This window comes from Phaenicophaeus curvirostris, chromosome 3 (genome assembly GCF_032191515.1).
Source record: "Phaenicophaeus curvirostris isolate KB17595 chromosome 3, BPBGC_Pcur_1.0, whole genome shotgun sequence".
NCBI lineage: Eukaryota > Metazoa > Chordata > Aves > Cuculiformes > Cuculidae > Phaenicophaeus > Phaenicophaeus curvirostris.
This window is the reverse complement of record NC_091394.1, coordinates 97068767-97083732: the sequence shown is the minus strand read 5'-3', so window position 1 is coordinate 97083732 and position 14966 is coordinate 97068767. Positions and strand designations below refer to the sequence as shown.

General features: G+C 43.5%; 1 protein-coding gene across 12 annotated transcripts in view; it reads right to left on the bottom strand.

Moving 5' to 3' along the window:
• Positions 1-14966, bottom strand: part of ADGRB1 (adhesion G protein-coupled receptor B1) — a 316254-nt gene that overhangs the window by 64786 nt on the left and 236502 nt on the right. For 6 of the 12 annotated variants that reach the window (XM_069854743.1, XM_069854742.1, XM_069854741.1 and 3 more), the window contains 3 exons: positions 12423-12526; positions 11143-11238; positions 4625-4727 (listed from right to left, as the gene is read on the bottom strand). In XM_069854743.1, coding sequence (XP_069710844.1) covers positions 4625-4727; positions 11143-11238; positions 12423-12526 — 303 coding nt within the window. The remainder of the gene's footprint in view (positions 1-4624; positions 4728-11142; positions 11239-12422; positions 12527-14966) is intronic. The other 6 variants (XM_069854745.1, XM_069854750.1, XM_069854748.1 and 3 more) reach the window with 1 other exon arrangement.

Here is a 14966-nt window from a genome sequence, read left to right as displayed (position 1 = left end):
AAATCTTTCACTGGTGTAAATTGGTGCTGCCCTGTTTAACTCTGTCAGAACTGTGCTTAATTTCCACCATCTGCAAGTTTGAAACCGTGAATCAATGTACTCGAGAAGGAAATGATGGGAAGAAACTCCAGTGGCTCCCAAGGAGAAGGGAGAGCAAATAGACTTTAAAAGTGACTCTGGATGAAAAAAAAAAATGGCTTAAGGCATTCAGGGCTGGGGGGACGAGCAGGACGTTTACAGTGAAGAATTGCTCTGCTTTGAGTTATAACAGGACGCATGGATTTTAGGTTTACGGTCAATGAACCTTCCTCTTTTTGCATCCACCAGCATCTTTTAACACAGAGCTCTCATGTGCAGAGTGTCTTTTATCCTGATTTTATCAGATTGCTCTCAATTCATACACTGTCACAAACTGACGTTATCTGAGGTCATGAAAAAAAAGCACAACTGTGTGTTCTTTTAGACAGGAACTGTCTTTTTGTTCTCTATTTGTCTTTGACACCAAACCCCTTGGTATTCTGCCTATAAATGGAATCTGGAAGACAGTTCAGAACAAATAACACAGCTCAACGTGATAATTTCAAGTAAATATCAACTTTAAAAAGTCCTAAATAGGCGGTTGTAATTCATCAGTTTACAGACCTACTTAAAACACAAACACAGGATGCTTTCAGGAATGTATTTTAAGACATTGTTATTTTAGAGCTTTTTTTCTTTGCTGAGAAGAGATACCACACTGTTCATTTTACCACTTTGATTGTGGTCTTCCCAATTTGCTAGCACTTTTTAAATGGAAGAGAAAAACTTTGCTTCACAATTTTAAACTAGAGAGATACATTTTCCAGGTATTATTGCTCAGGCACTCAATTTTGATAGAAAAGAATGGGAAGATTGGAGGATATTAGGAAGAAATTTTTGACTGTGATGGTGGTGAGACACTGGAACAGGTTTCTCAGAGACGTTGTGGATGCCCCATCCCTGGAGGTGTTCAAGACCACATTGGATGAGGCTTTGTGCAACTTGATCCAGTGGAAGGTGTCCCTGCCCATGACAGGGGGGTGGGAACTGCGTGATCTTTACGGTCCCTTCCAATCCAAACAATTCTTACGATCCTGTGAATCACTAGGCACTGATTCCACTAGGCAGTATGGACAAGATCCCTCTGTTTTGAATGGTGAGCTTAAATGAATATTATCTATATCATATCATTTCATCTCAGCTGGGTGATTCCAGAGGGACCTGGCCAGGCTGGAGAAGTGGGTCTGTGAGAATCTCATGAGGTTCAACAAGGCCAAGTGCAAGGTCCTACACCTGGGTCTGGGCAATCCCCAATTTCAGTACACGATGGGGGATGATGTGATTGAGAGCTGCCCTGCAGAGAGGGACTTGGGAGTGCTGGTCGATGTGAAGCTCGACATGAGCTGGCAACGTGCACTTGAAGCCCAGAAGGCCAACCATATCCTGGGCTGCATCAAAAGAAGCGTGGCCAGCAGGTTGAGGGAGGTGATTCTGCCTCTCTGTTCCTCTCTTGTGAGACCTCACCTGGAGTATTGTGCCCAGTTCTGGAATCCTTAACATAAGAAGGATATGGAGCTGTTGGAACAGGTCTAGAGAAGGGCTACAAAGATGATCAGAGGGCTGGAGCACCTTCTACAAGGGGACAGGTTGAGAGAGTTGGACCTGTTCAGCCTGGAGAAGAGAAGGCTCCAAGGAGATCCTATAGTGACCTTCCAGTACCCAAAAGAGGCCTACAAGAAAGCTGGAGAGGGACTATTCATAAAGGCTTGTGGTGATAGGACAAGGGGAAATGGATATAAACTGGAGAAGGGCAGATTTAGACTAGACATAAGGAAGAATGTCTTCACTGTGAGAGTGGTGAGACACTGGAACAGGTTGCCAAGTGAAGTTGTGGATGCCCTATGCCTGGAGGTGTTCCAGGCCAGGTTGGATGGGGCCTTGCACAGCCTGATCTAGTGGGAGGTGTCCCTGCCCATGGCAGTGGGGTTGGAACTAGATGGCCTTTAAGGTTCCTTCCAACCCTAACTATTCTATGGTTCTATGGTTCTATGATTCTATGATTCTATGATTCTATGATTCTATGATTCTATGATTCTATCTTTAAGGTCCTTTCCAACCCAAACCATTCCATGATGCTACAATTCTATGCACATCTCAGATGGGCCAATATAAACCCATTGCCTCAGGCGAAGCCAGGCTGTGAACTTAGCCACCCGATAGGCAGGCACATATTTGCTTCTGCCAGCTCTGCTGCAGGTTTTTCCTTCCTTCTAAAGAAAAAAATCTCCATAAATGCCTAAGCACAAGGATATGATGTCCCAAGCTGCTGCAGAAAGATCTAGCAGAGCCTGTCATTCTGTCAAGGCCATTAGCTCTTGTCTTCCTTTAAGAGGAGAAATCTGTTTCCATGCAGCATGTAGCCGTGCCTTTGAGATATGGCCAGTTCACACAGCATTCATTTCTTTTGTATCACGTTAGTGCTGACTGTAATTTTTTAGCCTTTTCCCAGCCCTTTCATCTTCAAAAAGCTTAGCAAATCCAGGCGTGGAATTTTGCCTTTGAGGTTACATGGATGGAAATCAAGGGAGAATTTGGCATTTCCAGGGAAACTAACATCATGGAGATTCTCCTAGAGTTACTGCAATTATAAATCAATCATCAAGATCTGAAGATGTTCCATTATCAATAATCGAATGTGACTAAAATCCTAATTTACACTCCTTCGTCTCTTTTCTGTATAGTTTTCTTTCTGTGTTCCCTGCCAGAGACTGTTTACTAGATGGCTGAGCGGAAATCCAAGAATAACCTTTCTATTTATGGTGTTTCATGCATATGTATGTGCAAAGAGCTAATCTGTCTCATGCAATCGCAGCCGGGAGCTTTGAATCCTCACTAACAACTCTGACACTGAACACCCTGAGTTCTGTGAGAAAAAAAACATGACAGAGAACTTGGGCTCATAACTGTTCTCTGAAAAGGTTGGGAGAGAGTAATGACTTCCATCTCCTGTTCTGCTGTGAAGAAGAATAGCTGAAGAGGAGGTCCAGCCATGGTTTGTCATGTTGAGCATCTCTCAGTATTTCTTTCTATGGAACGAAGTTCCTAGCACACACCTGGGGTTATAGACAATGCACCCAGGGAAAGTGAGAGTTTTGCTCACTCTTTCTCCATCTCTTGCCCTGAGAAATCAATGTTGGCCATGAAAGACAGCTCTGCTTTGAGAATTTAGTTTCTGAAGCACACTTGTTTAATAGGAGCAGGGCTGGCTGTATGTGTCTCTCCACACTGCTCTACATACATATGCCTCAAGCAGCTGTAAAGCTTCCCCTAAAACATAACTTTGCCCTAACCTAAAGGGTCTTCTATAGAAATGAGTATCTGTGATTCATTAAATCCTGTGGCTTGGCTCCAGAAATGCTTCCAAAAGTGACAGCATGCTCTGGCTGCCAAACTAGAGGCTTGAAAAAACTGTCCGGTCATTGGTTGCTGTTAATTAAAAACTAAATTTTGACTTCTGATTGCAGCTTTGGCAGCAAGAGTAGTGGAGGATGCTTCTTGCCTCATTTTTCTGCTTAGTGGAGTTCATAGAATCATGGAATGACTGGGGTTGGAAGGAGCCTTAAAGATTATCCAGTTCCACCCCTCATCGCCATGGGCAGGGACACCTCCCACTGGATCAAGTTGCTCCACGCCCCATCCAGCCTGGCCTTGAACATCTCCAGGGATGGGGCATCCACGACTTTCCTGGGCAACCTGTGCCAGCGTCTCACCACCCTCACCAGAAATAATTTCTTCCTAATATCTCATCTAAATCTCCCCTTTTTCAGCTTAATACATCAATTACGACGGTTGGAGCACTTGGGAAGATGGGAAAATGTACAAGAGGAAAATACTAATGATGAGACAGGATTTGTTATGCCAGACACCAAAGGGGAAACTGAAAGTCCTTTAGCTGGAGAAAAGTCATAAAGGCAATACACGCCTCTGCAGCTGGGTCTGTAAAGTGGCAAGGTATGTATGTACAACCAGTGCACATGGCTTGAAAATCCACATTACATCTTGCCTTTACTGCTTGAGTCACACTACAGTGAGTCCCTTGTGGCCTCCAGCTCTGCAGCATGCACAGCACATCTGGCAATGCTTCCTACCCCCCAAAAAAGGTGTATTTTATGGCTGTGTTCATTAACATCTGCCAAGCGCTTTAAGCTCAGAGTATAAAAGTTGATAGAGAAATAAATGTAATGCTGAGATATCGGATTTTTGGTTTTTTAAAGCCTTTTCCCAACCTGTCTTTTTTTGTAAATTTTGGAAAATAAAATGACTAAAGCCTTGCAAATAACCATGTTTCTTCACTGTGCCGTGTGCCAGCAACTCTAGGCAGATATTCAAAAATATCACATTGGTTTTAATCAAAGCCCCGAGGATGCTGACAAATTATCAAAGAGAGAGTGAGAGAGAAAATTGAAATCTGCCATTTAGTCGTGTTTTTGACGTGTTGCTAATTAACAGATGGAGGAAAAATGAGGAAGTGCTGCCTGAATGGATCATTTCAGTGCTAAATCAGGGGAAAAGCAAACAAACAAACAAAGCTCAACTGATCTCCTACCTTATTCCGGGTCTGGGTCTGTCCAATCAGGATGAGAGCGTTGGAGGAGATGATGGATAGGCAGAAGTTGATAAGAATGACAGAGCGCTCTGAGCGAATATACCTGCAGCAAGAGAAGAGGGGGAGGGAGATCCAGTCTGTTACAACTTTGTGTTATCTCTGAAAAGCATCAACCAGGTGCAGGTTTCACTGGGCCAGGCTCTACAGAAGGCCATGGCAGGAGATTGCCCATTTTCTGCAGATCTTGTAGGTTAAACAGACAAGAAAGAGGGGAAAAGGGAGGAGGAGAGCTTGGGTCCAGTGCTCAACCCACAGAGCTCCTCATCCTCCCCCATCAATGCTGGGGTTATGAGCATAAGTCAACAAACTAGGGGCCAGCCTGGTCCCTAGTCTGAGACACTCCAAAACCCAGTAGAACGCTGCAAGTCTTCTTTAGCTCTGCTTACTTGAAAGGGGATTTGAAAAGGAGCTTAAAAGAAAACATGCAGGCAACACATGGAAAGATTCCCAAATAGAAGAGCCACAGGCATGCTGGTGATGAAAGCGGATTACAAATGCATGCACCTTCACAACAAAGTGTTTGTGATTCAGCATTCCCCTTTGCTTAACCTAACAATCAGTCCTGAAGGGAGAAGTATTTGCGGCTTTTTATTTTTTTTTTGCCCAGACGGAGAACTTTAACACTTCCAAAAACTAGGCCAAATACATAACCACAGCTGTGGGTCTGCGACATTAAGGATCCAAGTTAGGAAGCTGTTGCCTTCAGCACCTTGCAGGAGCAAGCTATTTGTGATTTCTGATTTGCAACGTGTAGCACAGCAGCAGCTTGCTGCTGAGATATGTGCAGGACAATTAATTCAAACCACTGGCTATGAAGGAAAATGTCTTTAAAGGCACTTTTATTTACCCAATAAAATTAAAAAAGGAACTGGAGAAGTGCAAGTCCTCAAAGATTGACTCAGGACCTGACCATACAAACACTCACACATGTGAACAATCTCAGTGATTTGCCAAATGCCCCTCCTGAATACCAGATGAGTGAAGAGTAGATGCTGATGCTTATAGAAATTAGAACCAGATCTATTAATCAACCAGCTCACCCCTGGAGGCTAATGCAGGATTATTTCCTCTATTCCAGCACATCAACTATTTATATTGGGAATTTAATTTCATTAACTAATTTTAGCAAGAGTGAGTTGGTCGTGCTTAGGTTGCAGAGTTTGAGTTTCTGACTAGATGGGCAGGATGAGTTTACTGCATGCCAAGCGTAAACCTGTGCTTTAGCTCTAATGAAGGGTGCAAAACTTTGATTTCAATTTCCCTCTGAGTTTTATCTTCAGACAAACATGAATGTTGAGGATATGCTCTCTTGGATACAAAAAAGTCACTGATGCAAAGTAGCCTGAATTTATACTTAGTCTGTTGGAAATCTGATTTATAAGTGGTTCTCCCTGAAACTCATCAAACCCCAAAACAGAGTACAAAATTCAAGCTTCCAGCTCAGCTAGAAACTGAGTTGATTTCTTTTCTTTTTACGGTCAACCTGATCCCAAATTTTCCTATTTCATTTGGCTGAATACAATGTTGTTAATCATCTGGATCCTATTCCCTGTGTGGCTGGAGCGTACCAAGCCATCAATCTATCAATGCTTTGATCGTGTGAAGTTAAACATCAAGTCTCCAGTCAGCAGTTTCTAGGGGATAGAAATGGAGACATGGACTCTGCCTTGGTGGGAATGTGATGCAATAAATCTGTGTAGCAACACTATCATCCAACTGATACAAGTGTGCATTTCAAACGTTTCCTCTGGTCAAAAAAGGTAAGAAATGAGTTGACCGTAAGTACGTGAATGGAAGGGAAGATAATCATCTGTCTTCAGACTTTTCCTCCCTTAAACAAGCCTCTCCATTCTCCATGCTTCCCTCCATGCACTGAGAGTCCATTCTGTTCCCCAGACTCCTAAACCTCCAAAGAACGAGATGTAGGTTGGGAACATGTAGAATTACAGAATCAGAATAATTTAGGTTGGGGAAAAAACCTCTCAAGTTCCCAGTCCAATATTCTGCCCAAAAAAGGACCAATTTCAAAGTCTGATCACGTTTCTCAGGGTCTTGTCCATTCAAGTTTTGAAAATAGCCAGGAACAGAAATGCTACCACCTCTCTTGGAGAACTTGTTACAGTGCTCAACTGCTCTCATGGTGAAGGATTACTTTTCTTTATATTCAGCTGGATTTCTTTCCTGCTGCAGCTGGTGCCTCTAGACCTTTCACTGTACACCTCTGCAAATTGTTTGACATCTCTGTGACTCCTCCTTAGTAACTTCCTTCTCTACAAGCTAAACAAGCCTTATTCCCTTTCCTTTTATATCAAGTTCCCCACCTCCCTAAGCATTCATTGGACTTGTCTGCTGACATCTCTTGTATTGGGGCAGACCAATATTGGGCATGTTTTTCCAGATGTTGCCTCAAGAGCGTCAAGCAAAGGAAAATCATCCATTTCGTTAACCTGTTGGCTACATTCTTGCCTATACAGCCCAATATAAAGTCAGTCCTCATAGCCTCATGGGTGCACTGCTGATTCATTTCCAAGTTGTTGCTCACCAGCACATGCGGAGCCTCTCCTGTGGAGGCTTTACAAGGCCAGTCAGTCCGCAGCCCATACTGCTCCATGTGGTTATCCTGCCCTGGGTGCAGGACTGAGCATTTGTCTTTCTTGTACCATATTTCCAGCCTGTATCTCAAGTTTGCCAAGGTCTTTCTGAATGGGAAGCGCTGCTCTTCAGCATGCCAGTCACTCCTCCCATTTGGCATCAATCCACAAACCTGCTGAATGTTCATTTTCACCCACTGAAGGTGCAACTCATCATCCATGTTGTTAAAGAAGACATTAGACAATATTGACCGTAATATCAACCCCTGTCAGATGCAACTAGTAACCAGGTCCTGATTAGGTTTCAAACCCTTGACCACTACCCTTTAAGCCTGCATGGACTCCATCCAGCTATTAAGCCACTTTAGAAGCCACCAATCCATTTCACAGCTCCCTGGTCTGGATACAAAGATGTCACAGGAGACTGTGGTAAAGGTTTGTTAGTGTCACAATATACAACACCTACTTCTCTCCACTGTCCACAGAACCAGTCATCCTATCACAACAGGGAAATAGGTCAGTCAGGAACAATCTGCCTTCAATAAAACTTTACTGTCTATTCACAATCCCTTTCTTGTCGATCATTTTGCCTGGAAATAACCTTTAAAACTACTTGCTCCAAGGGGCTGTGAGTAGGCTGACCAGATAGTTGTTCTCTGGATCCTCTTCCTTACACTTTTTAAAGACGGGTGTAACATTTACCTTCTTCCAGACACCAGAAACCTTTGGATATGATAAAGCGTGGCCCCACAGTCATAATAGCCAGCTCCCTCAACATCTTTGATGCATCTCGTTCAGTTCCATGGATTTGCAAATGCTCAGCTTACTTCAGTGGTCCTCAGCATTCTGTTCCTTTGCAGTGGATAGCATTTTCTTCCCCAGATTCTGCCACTAGGTACAGTAACTTGGATGCCTGGAAGCAAAACCTGCCACTAGAACAAGGTGGCAAAGGCATTGAGTACCTTCACCTTTTGTACTTCCCTCTACCTTAGGGTATGTGCCTCACTCAACACTAGGCTAACACTTCCCTGAATAATCCTTTGGAGCTGACGTACCTACAGAAACTCTTCTTGATGCCTTTCACATCCCTTACCAGTTTCAAATTCAGCTGAAGTCTGACTTCCCTGATTCAATCCTGCATTCCGGGGCAACACTTCTATAGTCCTCCTTGGTAGCCTGACCTAGCTACCAAATATCTTCTTGTTATGTTTCAGCTCAATTAAAAGTTCCCTGTTATGCTAAGAGAGCCTCCTGCCATGCTTGCTTTTTTTCCCCTTCCGTTTTACCTTCTCCAGCACAGGATGCTCTACAGAAAGAAATCACCATTACTATCCAAGCCCTCTAGTCAAAGAACTCAGGAACTATATCAGAGAGGGAAAACCCACAGAACTTGGTGGTTTTTGCCAGAGGAGAGATCTCCAACAAAGACAAAGCTACTCCAAGGTGCTGTCTCACTACCCCTTGACTGATACAAAGATTCTGCCTACTTATCAAAATATGCTGTACTCAGCCACCAAAGCAGAGGAAAACTCTCACTGAAAAGTTATGGAACTTCTGCTCTGGAGCAGGTCCTGCAGGATGTGGGAAAGCCCTGTGGAAACCGAGACAGATGGAGAAGGTGGGAAATCCTGCAGTCTGTCTCTCTGTCCCCATTACACTCCATTCCTCTTCACAAACACTGAGTCACTCTTGCTTTCTCACTGCTTTTACACATATCCTTCTCTGTGCAGTCACTTACTCATTCCTGCTACCTCCCACTAGGGCCACCGAGTGCCTCAGCATCTCCAGCAAAGGCAGAGCTTGTGGGTTTAAAGCAAGTGTTAAAAGCCCCTTGAGAGCTAATTGACAACCACTAAATCAATCCTCAGGCTTCTATGGGCAGGGAGCGAAAGAAGGTTGCACTGATATCTCTAAGCAATTCAGCATTCACCCAGTTGCCTCCAGTGAAAAAGGTCTGCCGTGCCCCACATGCTGATGGGCTGGTGGAAGAGCTGTTCGATAGTGAACATTGATCTCCATGCTATGGAAAGGTCACTGACTCCAGGCAGTTGAACTGCAATGAGTTCAGGGATGGAAAACACGTTCAGGCACTACAGAAATGTTGCTGTGTTAAGCAGTTGCTTGAAAGAAGTGGTACAACCCAAAGCTTAGAGAAACATGATACTAAGTCATTTCACCTGTTCTGGCCCTCAAACAGTTCTTTTTTCTACTCAGCTTTTTATTTTTATGCCAGTTTTCAAGAGGGCAGTTCTTTTGTTTTGAATTCCTCCTTTTTTTCCATATGGGTGGTGGAGCACGTGGTCCACACACATATTGTCTCCAGCTGTGACCCAGGACAGCCACTGCCGAGATGTAACAAGGTCACTCCACTTCTATGGCCCACTGTGTCACTGACCTCTCTGTTGAAGCTGCTAATGAGGCCAGAGATGCACCATCTGCAGCAGAGCTTTTGCAGCCATCTGTCTACTGGGAACTGGAGTGAGTCCACCAACAGGCCACCAACAGCCGTCAAACAGAAACAACGTCCAGTTTTCCATAAGACCGTGCCAAGTTGGCTGTGTCTGAAGTGATCACTTGCATCAAAAAGCTCAGGCCATTCATGCTGATGGCTGTGTAGGTGCCACTTAGAAGAGACCATTATTTGTGAGTTTTGAATGGGAAGCGGAGGGTAAATTCATTTCCTCTCTGATATGCAGCCTAAAGCTGGGATCACCTCAATTTTACTCTGCCCCCTTTTCTTTACCATGTTCCTTTCTTTCTTTGTCTTCTACCCTTTCTTTATGCTTCCCGTGTACAAACAAACCCTAGCTGGGCAAAATTCTGGGAATGTTTCCAGATTGTGAGCCTCAGTGAGCTTATTCAGCAGAAGTGTTTCACACTAAAGCTGAGTCTATGTATGCACAATCCAGATGTCCTTGTCCAGAGGTCTGAATGGGAAATTTCCCAACCAAAGCTCCTCAAAACAGCTGAGCTCTGGCGAGAAGACCAGACAGGCTGGGCATAAGGATTTTGTCCTCTCTATGGTGAGAAAGGACCACTTTGATATGGATCCTGTATTTTAGCAACAACAGCTGGAATAATACTGCTGATCCCACTTCTGAGCATTCCTCCAGCTGCTGTCTATCAGATTATATAACATTGAGGTCAGAATGAAGATAAGAGAAGAAGCCAGGAGATAATGTTGACTTGACTATGATGTTCCTGAGACCACTATTAGGACAGCACATTCATGTCCAGCAGCTATGCCTAAAATAAAAAGGACACATAGAGCGCTCAGGGCTCAGCCATGGGAATGCTATGAAGTTTAGAAAACATGAAAACATGATCTACAGAGAAGAAATGAAACAAACTCAGCCCATCAAAGAGAAATTCTAGATATCACTTGATCATGCTTTACAAATATTTACACAAAGAGACTTAGAATTGAGAGTCCTTTAACCAAGAAATAGCTGGTCTCAGGATCACTTGGAAATGCATGCCCATCCTGGGCTAGCTCAGAAATGCCCATTCAAGCCTCCCATAAACATGTCCCCCCATTCATGTTGATTATTTTGGGCGTAGGCATAATGCAAAAACTGGAATGAGGAATTAAAAAGAGCGTATTTTAAACAGGGTAGGCAATTAACTTTACTGTCCTCAGTAACAGTAAATATTGAGGGGCACACTCCTGGAAGAAAATGTATCATGTTAGTCCAAATGACTCTGGCATGCTCCAAACCGATTCAACCTCATGTCTAAACGTGGTTTTCAGATCCTGAACTTGTTTCTGATAGGAAAGAGAAGGTGAGGCTCAAACACTTGCTCTTTACTCCTCTATCCTAACTTTCCACTTGATCCTGACACCAGTGACACCAGTAAGTCACCTACCAGCGCTGCTCAGTGCTGCCCAGCCTGAGGAAAAGCAGGAGAGGACAAGGACTTGAGCACATCCAATGATACCCCAGGCACGGAAAAACCTGAGTTCTAGATAAATGTTATTATAATCAGTCTTCAGCTCAGAGCACTTGCCATAATTAACCAGCCACTATGCCCTGTCACAGTATCAACAAAACAATGCATTTTTGCTCATTTTTTACTCTATACTTTCTTTCCTCTATCAAAGCGTACAAAAAGTTACCTTGATTCACAACTCTCAGCTGAACTTACCCTTTCCTCCCTACTAAGAAGAACCATTTGACAAAATAAGAGCCTCAGACTGATCCCTTCTCCCCAAAGGGTCACCAATAATTTCCAAACAGTATATTCTCTGTTGCCGCTTCATTTCATTTCACAGTTCTTCACCTGGTTCTGGTTTTCTTTCTTTTCTTTAGCTTACAGTCCTGAAGCTTGCGGCATGTTTGTCATGGGTTTAGGGAAGGCATGGTATCATTTACACATGGGTCTCACAGTGGGTCTCAGATCTTCAATGATACAGTATAGGAAGAAAATCCCCCACACACCTCAGGGCATTCAGCTTATGCAGAAAAACAAAATGTGTCTAACAGGAGCATGAGACGATGTGGACCACTGTTCAATAAAACTTTGCTATTAAACCATTTAAGTTTCTATAAATGATACCATTGAGGTTGCACCTGAACTGCTTATAGATACACAGTAGCTCTCTGCAATGGGATGTACTGAGAAATCCCATATGCATCTGAATCTAAAGGCAAAACATAGCTAAGAGGTTGGAGAGCTATTTAAGCCATGCAGTTTAACATCCTTAAGCTCCTGAAAAGTGCTGTCAGTTCTTCGGGCCAGATGTTTTCATAACGGATCATGGATGCTTTGATGTTATCAAAGACCCAACCAGGAATGCCTTGAAGCCATCTGCCTGCCGGGAGGCAGTGCGAGTCCACCTCTCCGTGAACAAGGTTTCCTGGGGTATACAAAGGCATCTAAAACATCACGCGGCTTTTGAAAACAGAACAATGCAACTACATGGGGTCATGGCACTAATTTTCACTGTACTAATTTCTCTGGCACTAAAAGGAAAGAATAATGCCAACTAAGTCACCACGATGACATTTTTTCAGGACCCACTCCTTACAAAACTTTTCTTCCCCAGGCACCAGACACCCAAACAGGAAACCAAATACCTCCAAGACCCATGTAAGAAAGAAACAGTTACTTTCCCCAACAAGAAGAGAAAAGAACGAAAGCCATACCTCCAAACAGAGACATAAATGATAATCAACAGCAAAAGTGTCAGCGAAGATACTCCGCAGCCTACAATTAACGTGACAGAAGGGACCAGCACCTTTTCCATGTTCTGAAAGAGAGAAAGCAAGACATAAAAATAAAAAAGAAGATGCTCAGCAAATGCTACCAGGTTAATTTCACGGCAAGAACTTTCCTCCTAATTGTCTGTGTGTCAACTCACCTGACCTTCACATCACACTGCACATACAAATAAAGAGGAAAGATGACCAAGATCTATTTCTGGTTGACCCAGTCTTTTTTTTTTTTTTTTTTTTTTTGACCTGATTCTACTCACACACACACAAGAGTGAAGTCTGGGTGACAACTCTGATATCCATGGTGAGGCAGGGGTGTAAAAGGCATGTGTTGCAAGGGGAGAATCGGATCCTTCATACCCAGTGTGAAACTTTGAAGATAATTAATGAGGCAATAGCAAAAGGCAGTGGAAAAATTACAAATGAACTCTTTTGGGAATGGCAATGATGATGGTTTGAGGATGAAAAGAAGGTGAAAATCTTCCATCAACTACAAACACGCATCTGGAAAAGGAGGAAATGAAGCAAGCAAAGGAAAAATAAGATGTATATCCTCCCCAAGGACCCAGCATCCAGTCATACCATCCATCATTTCACTACTCTTGCACAACTATAGAAGGCATTTCTACATATACAGGAGTCCTAATTGGAAAATCTGGTATGGAATGGCTCCCCTTTCTTGTCTGATCACAAAAGATATACTCATCATCAGCTGCAGCAATATCAAGAACAAGCACACATGCCATAACCTCTCCTAATCTAGTTCTCTGCATCACTGGGACTGGTTACCTAGTTAGCATCTGGCAGAGTAGTATCACTAAACTACTCCTGTTCTCAGCTTAGAGTGAGGATCTGGATCCCACTTTGCTATCTCTGCTGCAGGCTTTTTTTCCAGCATGTTTCTCATTTCCACATCAGTGATCTCTGCTGGCATGAAGGCAGAGAAGCAGAGACCCACCGTGTAGCAGACACTCGAGAACCCTCTATTAGAGTGATTAGTCAGGATGCAGAGGTGTGGGAGCACAGTCAAGGTTGTCGTTAGCTTGGCGCAGTACCAACACCTATCAATACAGCCATGGAGATGAGATGGTTTCTGACATAGCAAGGGCTTAGCATAGGGGAGGGAAAAAATGCAATTAGGCATGAATTTGGGAATGGAACAGGCAGTCCTCTAAGGACTTGTCTACACCATTTTCTTGGCAGGTCTGAGGCTGCTCAACCTGAACTTCAATCAGCAGGATGCCATGAAGCTGAAGCTACTGCAGCTCTGTTCCAGGCTACTGAGCCTGCTGCCAAGCAAAATACATTAGGCAAGGCTCAGTGCTATGCTTATATAGAATCATAAAATCATTAAGGTTGGAAAAGACTTCTAAGATCATCCAGTCCCACCATCAGCCCAACACCACCGTGCCTACCATTTCATGAATTGGAGTCTGGCCAGCTCAACACATGGGTAAAAGCAAGTATGTGTCCATTAATTCAGCACAGATTAATTCCACAGAACCCACCATGAAGAAGTCAAACATTTCTGGTATATTGGGATCTGAGCTGAATTTTCCCTGCAGTCTGAAGGGCTTGGGAAAATCCTCCTTACTTGCATGTTTTGACCAAGGGCACCTCTCACATTTTGAATCTCATTGAAGGGAATTAACAAGGAACAAAACTTTCACAATACTGCTGCAGCGAACCTCACAGGACCTATTGGGAAGGTTGGCACAAGAACTTAAGGGATCTGAGACAAAATTTAGTGACACATTCAACGGTTTGAATGCCCAGCTGGTATATATAAGGAGTACAGGCTGACTGAGGGATCTTTACTGGATGCAGACCAGCTACAGACTGCAAGCCAAACTGCACTGCAGTGTGGTGCTATGTCTCTTATGTCCCCTCCCTATAGACCATACTAGCTCTGACACATCACTAGCCCAGCATGCTTGTATCTTTTCCCTGAGTTTGCACTGTGAAACAGGAGGCTTGGGACTCTCAAAACCCACCACCATAGACACGTACAAAGCATTTAGATGCTGAGCCTAATTCTACTTGAAATTACAGAATTGGATTTCAAGCAACACTTTAGTCCTTTTAACTGCAATTGTGCAGAAACTGCAAGAACAACACAGCACTGAGCCTTGCCAAGCTGTCCAGCAAAGTCCTGAATCTCTCCCACCTATGGCTTCCCAAAGCGCTCATGGAAATGCAACGCACATGTAGGTTCTTTCTCTAAACTTCCACAGAGGCTTGGATCACTGCGTTTTTTAACATCAACTCGTGTCTGCAGTCACACAGAATTTACTCCTGCCAAATATTTGTAGAAGGTTAGAAGCAGTTTTTTTGGGATTAGGTAAACAGAAAGTAATTTCAATGACAATATCAACATTTTCATTTGTCTTCCATCAAACAATGTTGAAATTGGACATATTCCAGGCACCACAAGTGCTGAAATATCATAACCTATTCCTTACAAATTCAAATGTG